The sequence below is a fragment of the Suricata suricatta genome, chromosome 17, assembly GCF_006229205.1.
Source record: "Suricata suricatta isolate VVHF042 chromosome 17, meerkat_22Aug2017_6uvM2_HiC, whole genome shotgun sequence".
Taxonomy (NCBI): Eukaryota; Metazoa; Chordata; class Mammalia; order Carnivora; family Herpestidae; genus Suricata; species Suricata suricatta.
The window spans coordinates 33,871,620-33,884,634 of record NC_043716.1 but is presented as its reverse complement, the minus strand read 5'-3'; the positions used below and the strand labels follow the sequence as shown (position 1 = coordinate 33,884,634).

Genomic DNA, 13,015 nt, shown 5'->3' with positions numbered 1-13,015 from the left:
GCTGACGTGAACCGTGAATCAGAGCGTCCTGTATTAAGTGATGTCCTGGAAGAATGTGCAAGGTGCTTTGGAAACTCAGGCGGGAATGAATGGGTGGTTCCCAGCTCAGGAAAGCTTTACAGAGACATTGACCTTTGAGTAAGAATTCCCCAGACCAGGGGCGCCTGGGTGGCTCAGTCGGTTAAGCATCTGACTTTGGCTCAGGTCATGATCTCAGTTTGTGAGCTCGAGCCCCACGTCAGGCTCTGTGCTGACAGCTCAGAGCCTGGAGAATGCTTTGGATTCTGTGTCTCCTCCTCTCTCTGTCCTTCCCCTGCTCATGCTGTCTCTCAGTAATAAATAAAAACATTAAAATGTATTTAAAGAATTCCCCAGAATGGCATGTCCAGAAACCAGAAGCTTGAGGGAACATGGTAGGGGGTGAAAAGGATCAGTGGAGAGCAGGGGGTGGCCTTTGCACATCTCAGTCCCCCATCTCCCCACCCCCCATCCACCATAAGGTTGTTAGATCTTCCATAACCAATCTGTGGCCTACTTCTTCCATCTGAGTTCCTGGCCAAGTGCCGGCACAGAGAGGAGACTCACTAAGCATTTGGTGACTCCAGTTTGTCTTAAATGCCCCACGTTTCATACGTAAGAATAAAATCTTCATTCAGTCTTCTGTGCTGATTTTTCAAGTTGGGTCATGACAGTGAACCACCTCTTGGAACCACAGCACTGGGTGGGGTGAGATGGGGAAGGTGCTGGGTTGGGGTGGGGGCTAAGAGTTCAGGGGTAGATGGAATAAAGGGTGCACTCACTGGAGAATTTCACAGTGGTGTCCGGGGAGGGCTTGTGCCGCTCCTGTCCCCGTATGGCTCCCCGGCGGTGGGTGAGGTGGGAGCAGGAAGATCCAGGAGACAAGGCTTACTCAGGGCTCACGAGGAGCAGTCTTAGGATAGAGGTTATTTCGTCACAGGTGGAAGAGACGGGTCTGTCTTCCTAATTGTGCAGACACCATTTGGCAGCTTCAGAGTGGTCTCGGCTGTCACCAAAACCGTCCCTGGCACCCTCTCCTCCAGGCTGTCACCAAAACCATCCCCGGCACCACCCTCTCCAGTGCTTCTTCCCCTTCTTTTATATTTTCATTTTAAGAGACAGAGACAGGGGCGCCTGGGTGGCTCAGTCGGTTGGGCCTCCGACTTCGGCTCAGGTCAGATCTCACGTTCGTGGGTTTGAGCCCCGCGTCAGGCTCTGTGCTAACAGCTAGCTCGGAACCTGGAGCCTGTTTCTGGTTCTGTGTCTCCTTCTCTCTCTGCGCCTCCCCCTCTCATGCTCTGTCTCTCTCTGTATCAAAAATAAATAAAACATTAAAAAAAAAAAGAGAGACAGAGACAGCAAGAGGGGGAGGGGCAGGGAGAGGGGGAGACACAGAATCCGAAGCAGGCTCCGGGCTCCGAGCTGTCAGCACAGAGCCTGATGCAGGGCTTGAACCCACGAACCGTAAGGTCATGACCTGAGCCAAAGTCAGATCCTTAACCGACTGAGCCACCCAGGTGCCCCTCTTTCCCTCCTTTTAAAACAGCCTGGCCACTCCACTCCCAAAGGATCAGATGGCCCCCCCCGCAAAAAAAAAAAAACTTAGAATCCATTTCCTTCTTTGTAGAGAGAGGGACACAGAAGCTAAATGTTAAGTAGCCTAGGGAATGAACGAATCATCTTCTGTTGCTGAACGCACACAACTCCCAACTCATTCCTTCATGCAGCCCCTCCACACTTACTACCTAGTGTTGCCCTCCATGGTCTCATTCTGGCCAACAGACCTTTTTCTAATAAGCATCCCTGGGGGCCTCTGTGTCCTGCCTGCCTGTTAACCACTGGGGCTGTGGCGGTGGTCTCCCCATCAGACCGGGGGCTCCCTGAGGGTAGGAAGGGTTTTGTTTTTCTGGAGCGCTCTCCAGTGCTCAGAGCATGACGAAGTGCCTGTGTCCCCAAAGCAAAGCAGTTAGTTGAAGAGCCACTTTATGCATGAGGATTGATGAAGGACCTGGGACCCAGTTCCTCTCCAGGTCAATAGACCCATGGGTTTGGGCCATTGAGACGGTGACTATGAGTAGGGAAAGGGTGTCTGCGTTCAGGCCGGGGCTGTCCTGCTTACCTGCACCCCAAAGGTGGGGACCAGGGCTGTTTAGAATTTCCCTTTGTGGTTCTGGGAAAGACCTGGCCTGCTGCCCTGCCAGGCCACTGGGCAGGGTGCAGAGCCCAGGCCATTCCTGCCATCTGCCCTGTCCCAGAGAAGAAACGACTCATGGTTTGTCCATTTATTGAGCTCCTACTGTGTTCCGGGCACAGGAGACATAGAAGTGGGTAGCACTCGGCCCTGCTTAGCAGTGGGATGGGGGGCTGAGTGCTGAGGGGAAGGTCACTCCCAGCTCACAACAGTGCATTTCTGCATCACCATTGCCTAACACCGAGGAGTTCTGGAAGGAACCGCGGTGAGTTCGAGGAGGCCGGGTGGGACATACCAGCGTTGGGTGCAGGAGACGCACTGAGACGAGAATTGGCCTGGCCGCTGTTGGCTGTCATGTCCAGGTCAGGAGCCGGCGGTTCGTCCCCGGGAGGTGTGCTTTGGGCGTTCTCCCTCTGACCCCTGGTCCTCGTCCTCTCTGCCTGGGAAGGGTTCTGTGCATGACGGTGGTTAGAAGAGCCTAGTCTGTCCCCACCACCCCTGGAGGCTTCCCCAGTCCCTCCTCTCCGGGCCCCCCGCTGCTCTGACCCCAGGCTGTACGGATTTTGGACAAATGACAAGTTCATCTGCCGTTTCTTCCACCTGCAACTATTCTCTCTAAAAGAAGGGCGGGGCTAATTCGGTCTTTGAAAGGTCACAGAGCTCCTGGAGATGCAGAAGGTGTAGGGGACTAGGCAGCAGGAGGCCCGGCATTAGTCCCTGCTCTCCTCAGCTTACTGTGTGACTTTGGGCGAGTGGCTTTCCATCCCTGCAAAATGACAGTTCCCGCCCACGCTCTGAATGGAGGGACACTCGACTCCGTTTTGGTACTGAGGTGACTTCTACAGTCCTTCCCATGGAATCCAATCCCTCAAACATTTAGGAAAGAGTCTTGGGGGACAATAGGGGACTTGTCATCTCTATTCCCGACAGCCTGTGCTGGAAGGAGCAGGCTCTCGCTCAGGAAAGCCAGGAAGGCCTCCTGAAAGAGGACACAGCTCTGGAGGATGAGGCCAGGCCTGGGGAAGACAGACTGGGACTCAGCACCTCCGACCCGCTCCCACGCAGGCCTGCTTGAGCTTCTGATCTTTCCCCCAGCCTGGTTGCCTTATCTGCCTTCATGCCAGTTCATTCATTTATTGGGTGGACCCATTTGGGGGGTGTGGCCCCTGCCAGAGGTGTTAGCTGATAAGGGTGTAGGGTGTGATTCACACAATTGTTGAGGGAATCAGGGGGGTATTGCAGGATCTGAAAAAACACCCATCATTCTCTGTGGCTTCCGCTGGTCCTGTGGAGGGAGCTGAGTATGTTGGGGATGGAGAGGGTCCGGCTTCAGGACTACAACTGTCGCAGGCCTGGATCATCAAAGGGACCCACCTCCCTGCATCTCAGTTGCTTTCTTCTACAGGACACCTGCCTGATGGCTTGTGGGACCCCTGCTCTGCTGGTCCACCAGCTGGGCCCCCACCACGGAGACTGGCTGTGAAGCATCTAGTCGCTTCTGCACGATGCCCTTGCAAATCCTCTAGAGGCTCCCACCTACCTTCTGTAGAGGGTCCCGCCCTGCGCAGGAGGCCCCGTGCCGTCTGTCCCTGCTGGGGCCCTGGTGGTGGAGCTAGAAGAGAGAGAGAAGAAAGAGGGCAGCACAGGAAGGCCGTCCTGGGACACAAAAAGGGCAGGGCAGGGCAGGGCCAGCGCTGGGGCCTCGCGAATGCAGTCATTCCTCAAGCTTCCTGGGAGTTGGGGGAAGAACCGTGGATTGGTTCATTCATTCACTGATTCATTCATTGATTCCCACCTCCTTCTCCTTCCTTGTCCCTCCCTTTGCCTTCCTTGACCAGCCACCTGACCCAGCAGTGCAGGGCAGGGCTGTGTGCCCAGGACAGCGCGGCACCCAGGCTCTGAGACCAGCTCTGCCTGGGCAGGGCAGGCAGTCGGGGAAGGGGAGGTGGGGCTTGGAGTCAAGTCAATGAGAGCAGCCTGGAGGATGTGGTGAGTCGTCAGAGCACCGGACTCTATCCTCAGTACTGAGGGTGCGGTGGGTGAAGGCTGGCTGCCTTTCTTTTGATGTTTTCTTCCCCCCTTTTCACTAGGGATTTGGGGCAGGGTACCGGCTGCTCAGATTTGCACTTTTCAGATCCTTCTAGGCTCGATGTGGGGAAAGGATTGGGTTGGTTTTCCAATTCCAGGCTTTAGACCCAAAGTGATTTTGAACCTTAGAACTAGATTCATCCTGTCTCTTCCTCCCCACGCACAGACCACCTCTCTAAGGAAACAACCAGGAAGCCGAGTGTGCGGCCAAACCGTGCTGGCCCCACCCCCTCCGATGCCAGCCTGGGGTGCCCTGGCGAGAGCATCTTCCCCGCCTCCCGCTTGGTTGGGATAACCCAGCCCTCCCCAGATGGCATGCTGAGGGGAAGGGCTGGACAACACTTACCTGTTCTTCTCTCTGGCTGGATAGGAGGTATTCCTGGGGGGGGGGGCGGGGGGAGAGAAAGAAGGAATGAGGGCCGTGCCTGGGGGCGTGGTGAGGCAGGAAGGGTTCAGGGCTCTTTGGGGGCTTGGTGCCTTCGGTGGGTCATCAGTGGAATTCCACTCACTTCCTGTTGTCCTGTTAGGGCTGGGCCACTTGGCTACTCTGGGGAGAAGACAGGGTGGGGAACTGAGAAGGGGCACAGGCTTGGGAATCACTGGTGCCTGGCACCCAGTTGGGCAGTCTTGGAAAAGCAGTTCACCCGTCTGAACCTTAGGCTCCCCGCTGGTGATAAAGGGGCTCATATGCGAACACACTAAGGACTCAATAAATGGTTCTCTTCGATCCCTATCCCCTGTTCCTCATGGGTTGTTGGATTGGGAAGAGGACTGCAGTGGTCCAGACCCAAACACATTTTGTGGAGGAGAAAACAAAGGCCAAAAGTGTTTGGTCGCAAGTTGGTTTTCTCTGGTTTTTTATGTGCATAGTTTTTTTTTTTTTTAATTGCAAGAACAGTCTTTGAGTACATGCCCACTCTAAAAAGAGGCACATAATGAGAGGTTTGTAGAGTAAAAATTAAAGTCCCTTTTACTCTTTTCCCCTCACCTCCACTTCCCAGCCTAGAGGTAACCACTGCTGACAGTTTGATAGCTATCCTTCTAGAAATTTCCCTATGTATTTGCATGTAGTATGTGTGTGTGTGTGTGTAAGTCAGTAGTTGTTTAAAAAGAAACAAAAACAGGTACACCTGGGTGGCTCAGTCAGTTAAGCATCTGACTTTTTTTTTTACTGTTTTTTTTTTAAATTTATTTTTGAGAGACAGAGCATGAGCAGGGGAGGGGTAGAGAGAGAAGGAGACACAGAATCTGAAACAGGCTCCAGGCTCTGAGCTGTCAGCACAGAGCCCAACGCGGGGCTTGAACTCACAAACCGAGAGATCACAACCTGAGCTGAAGTTAGCCGCTTAACCAACTGAGCCACCCAGGCGCCCCAAGCATCTGACTCTTGATGCCTCACCTAGGGTCACCGCACCCCCACGTGCAAGAGACAGCCCCGGGTTTTATACCTCTTACCTGGCGTAATGGACTCTCCACGAAGTGTCGGTGTGTGACGATCATATTCGGAGGACACTCTATTGCAAGGGTGACCCCTACCGGCCTGGGGCCTGGGCTTGAACCCGCTCAGAACCTCTCCTGTCTGGGCAGCGCCCATCTTTGTCACTCACCTCCCATTCGCTTCCCCATCAGCCCAAAGAACTGACTCGCTTTGCCCTTCTTCACCTCCTGAAGCGGGAGCTGAATGAGGGGGCCGCTGCCGTCCTGGAGAAGCAGAGGGTTTGTCGTTAGAGGCTGGAGACAAGACGGGGCGGGCAGCCGGAGCCATGGCAATGTCATGACACTTGCTCTGTGCGGGCACAGGGCTCTAGCGCTTTCCTTACCCAACACAGTGCCTCGACACCACCATAAATAGTTAATGTTCTGCCTACTATGTTCCTCACACCGTTCCCCGTGCTTCTGTACATGATCTCATTTAATCCCCACTGAAACCACACCAATTAAGGACTGGCATGGGCACCAGGTTACAGACAAAAACACCGAGGCACGGAGAGATGGGTTTGTCCGGAGACGGAGCCAGAAGTTGAATCCAGGCCATCCTCTCAGAGGCTCAAACACTGCGGCCAAATCTTGCTTACTCTTACTCACAACCGCCATAGGAAGTAGTGACTTTGATTTATTCCCACTCTACAGATGGGGAAATGGAGACTTACGGAGAGGTGAGTGACTTGGCCAAGGTCACACAGGAAGTGGTGGAGGCAGGATTTGAACCCCAGGATTCTGCCTCCAGAGTCTGGGTTCTACTGCATGTTAGAACATATCTCCAAGCGTATACAAGGAGGGGCAGCTGATGAATTCATGGCGGGCACCCGTAGGCAAGGCAGGAGTGCTCCCCCTGCAGCCCCACTCTCACTGCTCCTCCCCCTGCTTCCCCCGACGTGTACCCTACCTACCCCACAGCCTGGGTCTCCCGTGTGGAACACGGCGTGTGGCCTGGGGTGGAGGCCACTATCCTGGGCAAAGTCATTTTCATCCTTGAGCTGATGGGTGAAAGTTCTGGGCCAAGGGCCATGGATTGAAGTTCTCATTTTCCCATCAGCCTTTGTGATGTTGGCCAATGCCATCTCACTTTCTGGCCTCAACCTGATCCCCCAAAGGGCTTGCTCAGCTCTGCGGAGAGGGAGAGTTGCTTGCTAGTGGAGAGAGTGACAGTGGGTGACAGTATTAAACCATCTCCACATCTCTGTGTGCCCAGTGCCAGGCACAGAGCCTAGAACGCAGCATGTGTGGGATACCAAATGCCGAAGAGGGGTCGGGGTCCTTTCTCTGTCATTCCGGAGGAGGATGGGGTCTCCTTTTCCAGACAACTAGAGCCCTTGAGTAACACAAGCCCCCTGCCAGGAGGCCAGGAGCCAGGCTTGGGTCAGGGGCTTCCCCTGGGGCGGCGCTGGAAGCTCCTGGAAATGGCAGGGATCTGGCTGGGAGGCAGCGGACACCGCTTTGCCTCTCACAGCTCTACTCTCCCCAACTTTCAGGACCGGGAGTGGATTGTCGTCTAAGCCCCGGACTGATTCGGTCACTGACAGTCTGTCTTCTCCAGAGCTGGGGCAGCTGTCTCTGGCTGGAGTCGCCTAGCCTGGCCAGGAACCGGAAAAGTCTCCTTGGAGATCTGGACCCATTTCTGAAAAGCTCATGCAAACCAGTTTGCCTGAGTAAAAGGCGGCCTTCAAATGCAAGCTGGAGAGCATGACTATTTACGAATTAAATGAGACTTACCCCTCTCTCACTCTCCCGGGCTGTCCGGACACTAGTTCCCTTTCACTGGGGACAGACCCCTCCCCCACCTGAAGCCCTCCTCATGCATTTAACCCAAATCCCCAGTTCCAGGGACAGCTGGGGGGGGGGTGGGGAATCCCTCAGAGCTGGGGAGGTGACAAGTCATCCTGACACTGACTCGTTCCTTCCTCACCTCTCTCGTGGAAATGGTTCTACTCCCGACCCTGTGTGTCAGGTAACAGAATACGAGTGAGACCCAGCTGCAGGGGGAGGCGCTCGCAGGGGGAAAGCCCAGCAGACTGGGTGAGGTGGGTGCTGCATAGAGAGTTCCCCATCACACGACTCGGTGTCCCTGGGCCCCGGGCCAGGGCCCGTGATGTTCGGCAAAGCATGTCAAAGCTTGAAAATACCTTTGGGGATCATTTCCCTCGCCTCCCATTTCACAGGGGAGGAAACTCACGGCCAGAGGGCAGCAGTGACCTTCCCGAGGTCGCACAGTCAGTGGAGAAGTGGGGACTTGAACCCGGGTCTGCCCACCCCGCTGTCCTCTCGACTACACGTGCTTTCACGTTCTGACAAAGCATGAACCCCTGGAAATGCACCAAAATGGCTGTTCCTTTGATGGCTCTGCCCGGTGGCCCCAGGGTCCTGACCAGCCCAGGACTGGGAGAGCCAGGCTCAGGCTTGCCCCGGCTGCCCTCCTGAACCCTTTCACTGAACATTGGTCCTGTTTGCTCTGTCGGCCTCATTCCCCTGTCCAGGAGCTGCCCAGGGTCAGGATCTTTATCTTCCCAATGAGATGGAGTGGGCACACAGATGCTGGGTGCCTATTTTTTGGATGTCTCCCCACTTTACTAGAAGATACTGGCAATCAAACCAAGCACCTATCAGGAAATAAGAGTTTCTATATAAGAGATGAAACAGTGATCCTGCCTCAAGTTGACCCCCCCACCCCGCCCCTTGAAAGGAAATTCTGGAAAATGTCCTCTGATGGACAGATACACTGACTTCGGGCAAGTGTGCAGTTGTGCTTCTGAATCCGCGCATAGCCTTGGACAGACTGATCTTTCTGTGCCTCAGTTTCCTTATCTGTGAAATGGGGATAGTAATGGTACCTTCTCCATAGGTTGATAGGAGGATTAAACCGATGAAAATTTATGAAGCATTTAGGGCAGTGCCAGGAACATAGTTTAAGGTAAAACAAACACACATTCACATACACACATGCACGCACACACTCATACATGGTTGCTCCCTTCGGATGTCTGCCAGGCCAGGGGCCACGACCTTGAATCTGCCCACAGAGGGAAATCAGACAGCATGGCTATAAATGTACACCCTGCTGTCTGGGCAGCCGCAAAAGGGATCTTCCGTCCCCTCCACCTTGGACCAGCCGCTGCCTCACCCCACAGGTACCTCCAGCGTCACGGTTACCCAGGGCCGTGCTTTAGCTCCGAGTGCCAGCTCCTCGTCCACCGTCACAGCGCACGCAGACAGCGCCATCAGGAGAAGCAGAGGGACGGAGGGCAGCATGGTCAGGACTGCTGTGTCCCGGGACCCTCTGGGAGCCCCTCTCAGCCTGTAGGTGCTGCCTCCAGGCCTGGGTCCTCTCCCTCCCTTTGTGTGTGTGTGTGTGTGTGTGTGTGTGTGTGTGTGTGTGTGTGTTCGCGTGTGTGAAGCTCCACCTATTCTCCGTCCTTCCAGCTACCCTGCTTTCCTTCAGCTTATCTGGCCCCTGGGGCCACTTCCTGTGACTCTCTACTCTCCCTCCTCGGCTGGAAAGACCAGTGATACCAGAGAAGGGACCAGACCTCTCCCACTGCCGCCCCGCACTTGATCCCAGGGCTCAGCTCTGTGATGCAACACCCGCCTGGCCTTTGGCTGCATTCCTTTGGTGGCAGGTGCACAATGAGGCACTGTGTGGGGCCTGGCTACAAGCCTGGGGGCGGGGGGGGGGGCCTTGTCACCCTGGAAATGGTGGGTGACAAGGGAGGAGGACTGATGGCTCCTCCCTGCCTGGTGCTCTGCTCCCCTGTGAGAGGCCTCTCCCCAGATCTTATTCTACCACTTGTCTCCCCGTCACGGAGCCCCCCCTTCCCGACGTTCCACTCTGTCAAGAGTCCCAGGTGTGTAGAGAAACAGATGTCCGCCCTACGAGAAGGAATGCAGTGCTTCAAGGGGTGGAAGTCCTCAGGAGGGAGGACTGGGATTCGCCAGAAAAATGACCTCCTGCTGAGGTGCCATCAGCGCTGAACTACTTTCCGCTGCTGCCAGAGTGATCTTTCTAAAATTTTATTTTTTTAATTTTTTAAATAATTGCTTATGTTATTTTCATTTATTTTTTTGACAGAGACAGACAGCATGAGCAAGGGAGGGTCAGAGAGAGAGGGAGACACAGAATCTGAAGCAGACTCCAGGCTCTGAGCTAGCGGTCAGCACAGAACCCGATGCGGGGCTTGAACCTATGAACCGTGAGATCATGACCTGAGCCGAAGTCGGACACTCAGCGGACTGAGCCACCCAGGTGCCCCAGAGCGATCTTTCTAGAACCCTGACCTGATCTGTCTCTCCCTGCTCACAGTCTTCCAGTGTCTCCCCTCATGGCCCCTGGCATAATGTTTGACCTCCCCTAACATGGCCCCCAAGACTTTTCTCCACTTAGTTCCTCCCTGTCTCCCATCCATCCATCCTTTTGTCCATGTGTCAGGGAAGGGCAAGGGCCCTGTGGCTGGAGACCTGAATTCCAATCCTAGCCCCACCACTAAATAGTTGTGTGACCTTGACACATTACTTAGACCCTCTAAACCTTAGAATCCTCATCTGTAAGATGAGGTTAATAACAGCACTTATGCTCCTTGCCCGTGCCACCCGGGTGGCCTCCCAGAACCGCGACCCAGCTGCCGCCAGCGTCGCCGCTGCCTGCAAAGGAACTGAGCCCAGCGGGGGCGCCGCCCGGGGCCTTGTGGGCAAGAGGCTACAGCAGGAGCTGATGACCCTTATGATGTCTGGTGACAAATGAATTTCTGCCTTCCCTGAATCAGACAACCTTTTCAAATGGGTGGGGACCATCCATGGAGCAGCTGGCACTGTGTACGAGGACCTGAGGTATAAGCTGTCTCTGGAATTCCCCAGTGGCCACCCTTACAACGCGCCCACTGACCAGTTCCTCACGCCCTGCTACCACCCCAACCTGGACACCCAGGGGAACATCTGCCTGGACATCCTGAAGGGCAAGTGGTCTGCCCTGTATGACATCAGGACCATCCTGCTGTCCAGCCAGAGCCTGCTAGGAGAACCTAACATCCATATCCTTTGAACACGCATGCCACCGAGCTCTGGAAAAACCCCACAGCATTTAAGAAGTATCTGCAAGAAACCTACTCAAAGCAGGTCTCCAGCCAAGCACCCTGACTGTCTAGCCTCTCTCCTTGTGTTGTCTTTTTATTTTCTTTTTAGATGGTCTGTCTTTTCCTTTGTTTCTGCCTAGGACTCTGTATCTTAAACTGTGGTGTCATTTTTGTTTTGTTTCTGTTTTTTAAATTAAGTCTCTGGTTGAGCCCTTGTCATGAATATATTAAATAAATACATTGGGTTTAAAAAAAATAATAGCACTTATTTCCAAAGCTGTTGGAGGATGAAATGAGATCGTGCACATGGAGCGCTTGGCCCAGGGCACGGCTCTCAGTATTTCACGCCGTTAACTATTATCACTGTTACTATTATTGACTGGGTGAGTTGAGGCACTGGGCCATGGGGGATGCCCACCCCGTCCTCCAGAATCTCACAGTCCAGGAGAGGAGATCTCTGGCTGGCCAGTAAAAGTGATGTTCGGGTTGGTATGTGCCGGCCTAGAGACAGGAGCCAGAGAGGGGCGTGTCCCCTCCCCAGTGTGCCCCGGAGCTACTCCCTTGGTCCCAGGCACGCCGCATCACCTGCTCCCAGGACGGGCTGAAACTCCCTGCCCCATGCTTCCACCTGGGCTGTCTGTCGTCTCTGCCTGGGCCTCCTGTTCTAGCTGACATATTCCCACCCAGCCTTAAAGGTCCTGATTCACTGTCACCGGCATGGGAGAGTTTTTCTGCATCTGTTCCTGACTCTGGCAAAAATTGATTGGCTCTTTTCTTTGGCTTTCCCAGTATCTCCTGCTTATATCTCTTGCAGGAGGGAGGAGGCGGGGCCGGGGGGTGGGGGCTGGGTGCAGGGTGTGTCAGAGGAGGACTGCAGATGTGAAACCCAGTCCTCCCTCTCTTCACTGAGTTGCACTGCCTGGCTCCTGGCTTTGCTCTCCTGGAGGGAGATACTTTGCTCCTTTCGCCCAGAGGGGACGGCTGGGCTGAGGGTAGTCTGCTGGTCGGCTGGGTTATGCCACAAACTCTCTGAGCGTGGGGCTGCGGTATACATGTGCTTGGCACACAGTGGGACCTTAAGAAAAGTGAAGTCTAGGGGTGCCTGGGTGGCTCAGTTATTGATCAGATCATGATCTCAAGGTTCCTGGGTTCCAGGAACCCAGGGCTCCACATAGGGCTCTCTGCTGTTGGTGCAGAGCCTGCTTCAGATCCTTTGTCCCTCTTTCTCTGCCCCTCTTTGGCTCTCTCTCCCTGTCTCTCTCAAAAATAAAGAGAAAGAAGGAAAGAAAGAGAGAAAGAAAAGAAAGAAAAAGAAAAAGAAAGAAAGGAAAGGAAGGAAAGAGAAAGAAAAAGAAAGAAAGGAAAGGAAGGAAAGAGAAAGAAAAAGAAAGAAAGAAGAAAGAAAGAAAGAAAGAAAGAAAGAAAGAAAGAAAGAGAAAGAAAGAAAGAAAGAAAGGAGAAAGAAAGAGAAAAAGAAGAAAGTGCAGTCATTCTGAGTCCAGGCAGGTAAGGACACATGGATAAGGGCAAGTGTGGGGGTTGGGGGAGGATACCCCCTCTCCTTCCCCCTCCCCTTTGTCCCCCAGGAATCCCTTTGGTGGATCCTGATGGCTTTAGAACCCACCTATGCTAAAGTACAGAGTCCCTAGCCCGGCCCTATTCTGGCAGTCAGCCCTGGTCTCTGGGTCTGTCCCAACACTCCATGTGACAATCCCTCGGCCTCCCACTGAACTTCCCCAAGGGCCCTGCATTCCACCGTTGTTGACACGTTCTTCCTTACAGGGGCCAGAGTTTCCCTGTAATCTCTGTAATGTAAAATGGAGTTTAATCTCCATTTTACAGATGAGGACACTGAGGTGGGCTGGGCTTGCTCCAGGCCATAGTAAGAACTGGCGGGCTAGCCTCCCGGACCCCGGGCAGCTGCTTCCCACCTCCCCCACTAGGGCCTCAGCCTGTAAGGGCAAGCGACACAGGGCAGGAGGCAGCGTCAGCATGGACGCAGGCAAGTTAAGTAACCTTTCATGGACCGCTGCGTGGGACAGACGGCGTCCCATTTCACAGGCCCAGACCGGGTGACCTGAGGACTTCAGGAGTTTCCCTGGGCCCCTGTTTCTCCATCTGCAAACCGGAGCTGCTAATCCTGGGGGGGGGAGGGGAG

General features: G+C 54.4%; 1 protein-coding gene and 1 pseudogene across 3 annotated transcripts; one reads left to right on the top strand and one right to left on the bottom strand.

Moving 5' to 3' along the window:
- Nucleotides 1-2,285: 2,285 nt before the first annotated feature.
- Nucleotides 2,286-9,350, bottom strand: TAC4 (tachykinin precursor 4). 3 transcript variants are annotated; one of them, XM_029928043.1, is made up of 5 exons: nt 8,927-9,350; nt 5,905-5,998; nt 4,644-4,676; nt 3,750-3,821; nt 2,286-2,649 (listed from the first exon to the last, which is right to left on the bottom strand). In XM_029928043.1, exons 1-5 carry the CDS (start codon nt 9,041-9,043, stop codon nt 2,573-2,575), a joined length of 393 nt encoding a protein of 130 aa, XP_029783903.1. In that variant the 5' UTR covers nt 9,044-9,350; the 3' UTR covers nt 2,286-2,572. The 3 variants fall into 3 exon arrangements, with proteins under 3 accessions (XP_029783903.1, XP_029783904.1, XP_029783902.1); XM_029928044.1 differs by having other exon boundaries at nt 2,286-2,661; nt 8,945-9,348; XM_029928042.1 differs by having other exon boundaries at nt 2,286-2,661; nt 8,927-9,346.
- Nucleotides 9,351-9,987: 637 nt separating this feature from the next.
- LOC115282392 lies at nt 9,988-11,072 on the top strand (annotated as a pseudogene).
- The last annotated feature ends 1,943 nt before the right edge of the window (nt 11,073-13,015 follow it).

Excerpts from the sequence above, each read along its gene's own strand:
- TAC4 (XM_029928042.1), bottom strand. The coding sequence starts at position 9,043 with ATGCTGCCCTCCGTCCCTCTGCTTCTCCTGATGGCGCTGTCTGCGTGC. Across the intron at positions 5,999-8,926 it reads GGGTAACCGTGACGCTGGAG|GACGGCAGCGGCCCCCTCAT; the intron begins GTACCTGTGGGG and ends CTGCTTCTCCAG. Across the intron at positions 2,662-3,749 it reads GGCGGGACCCTCTACAGAAG|AACCCTTCCCAGGCAGAGAG; the intron begins GTAGGTGGGAGC and ends CGTCATGCACAG.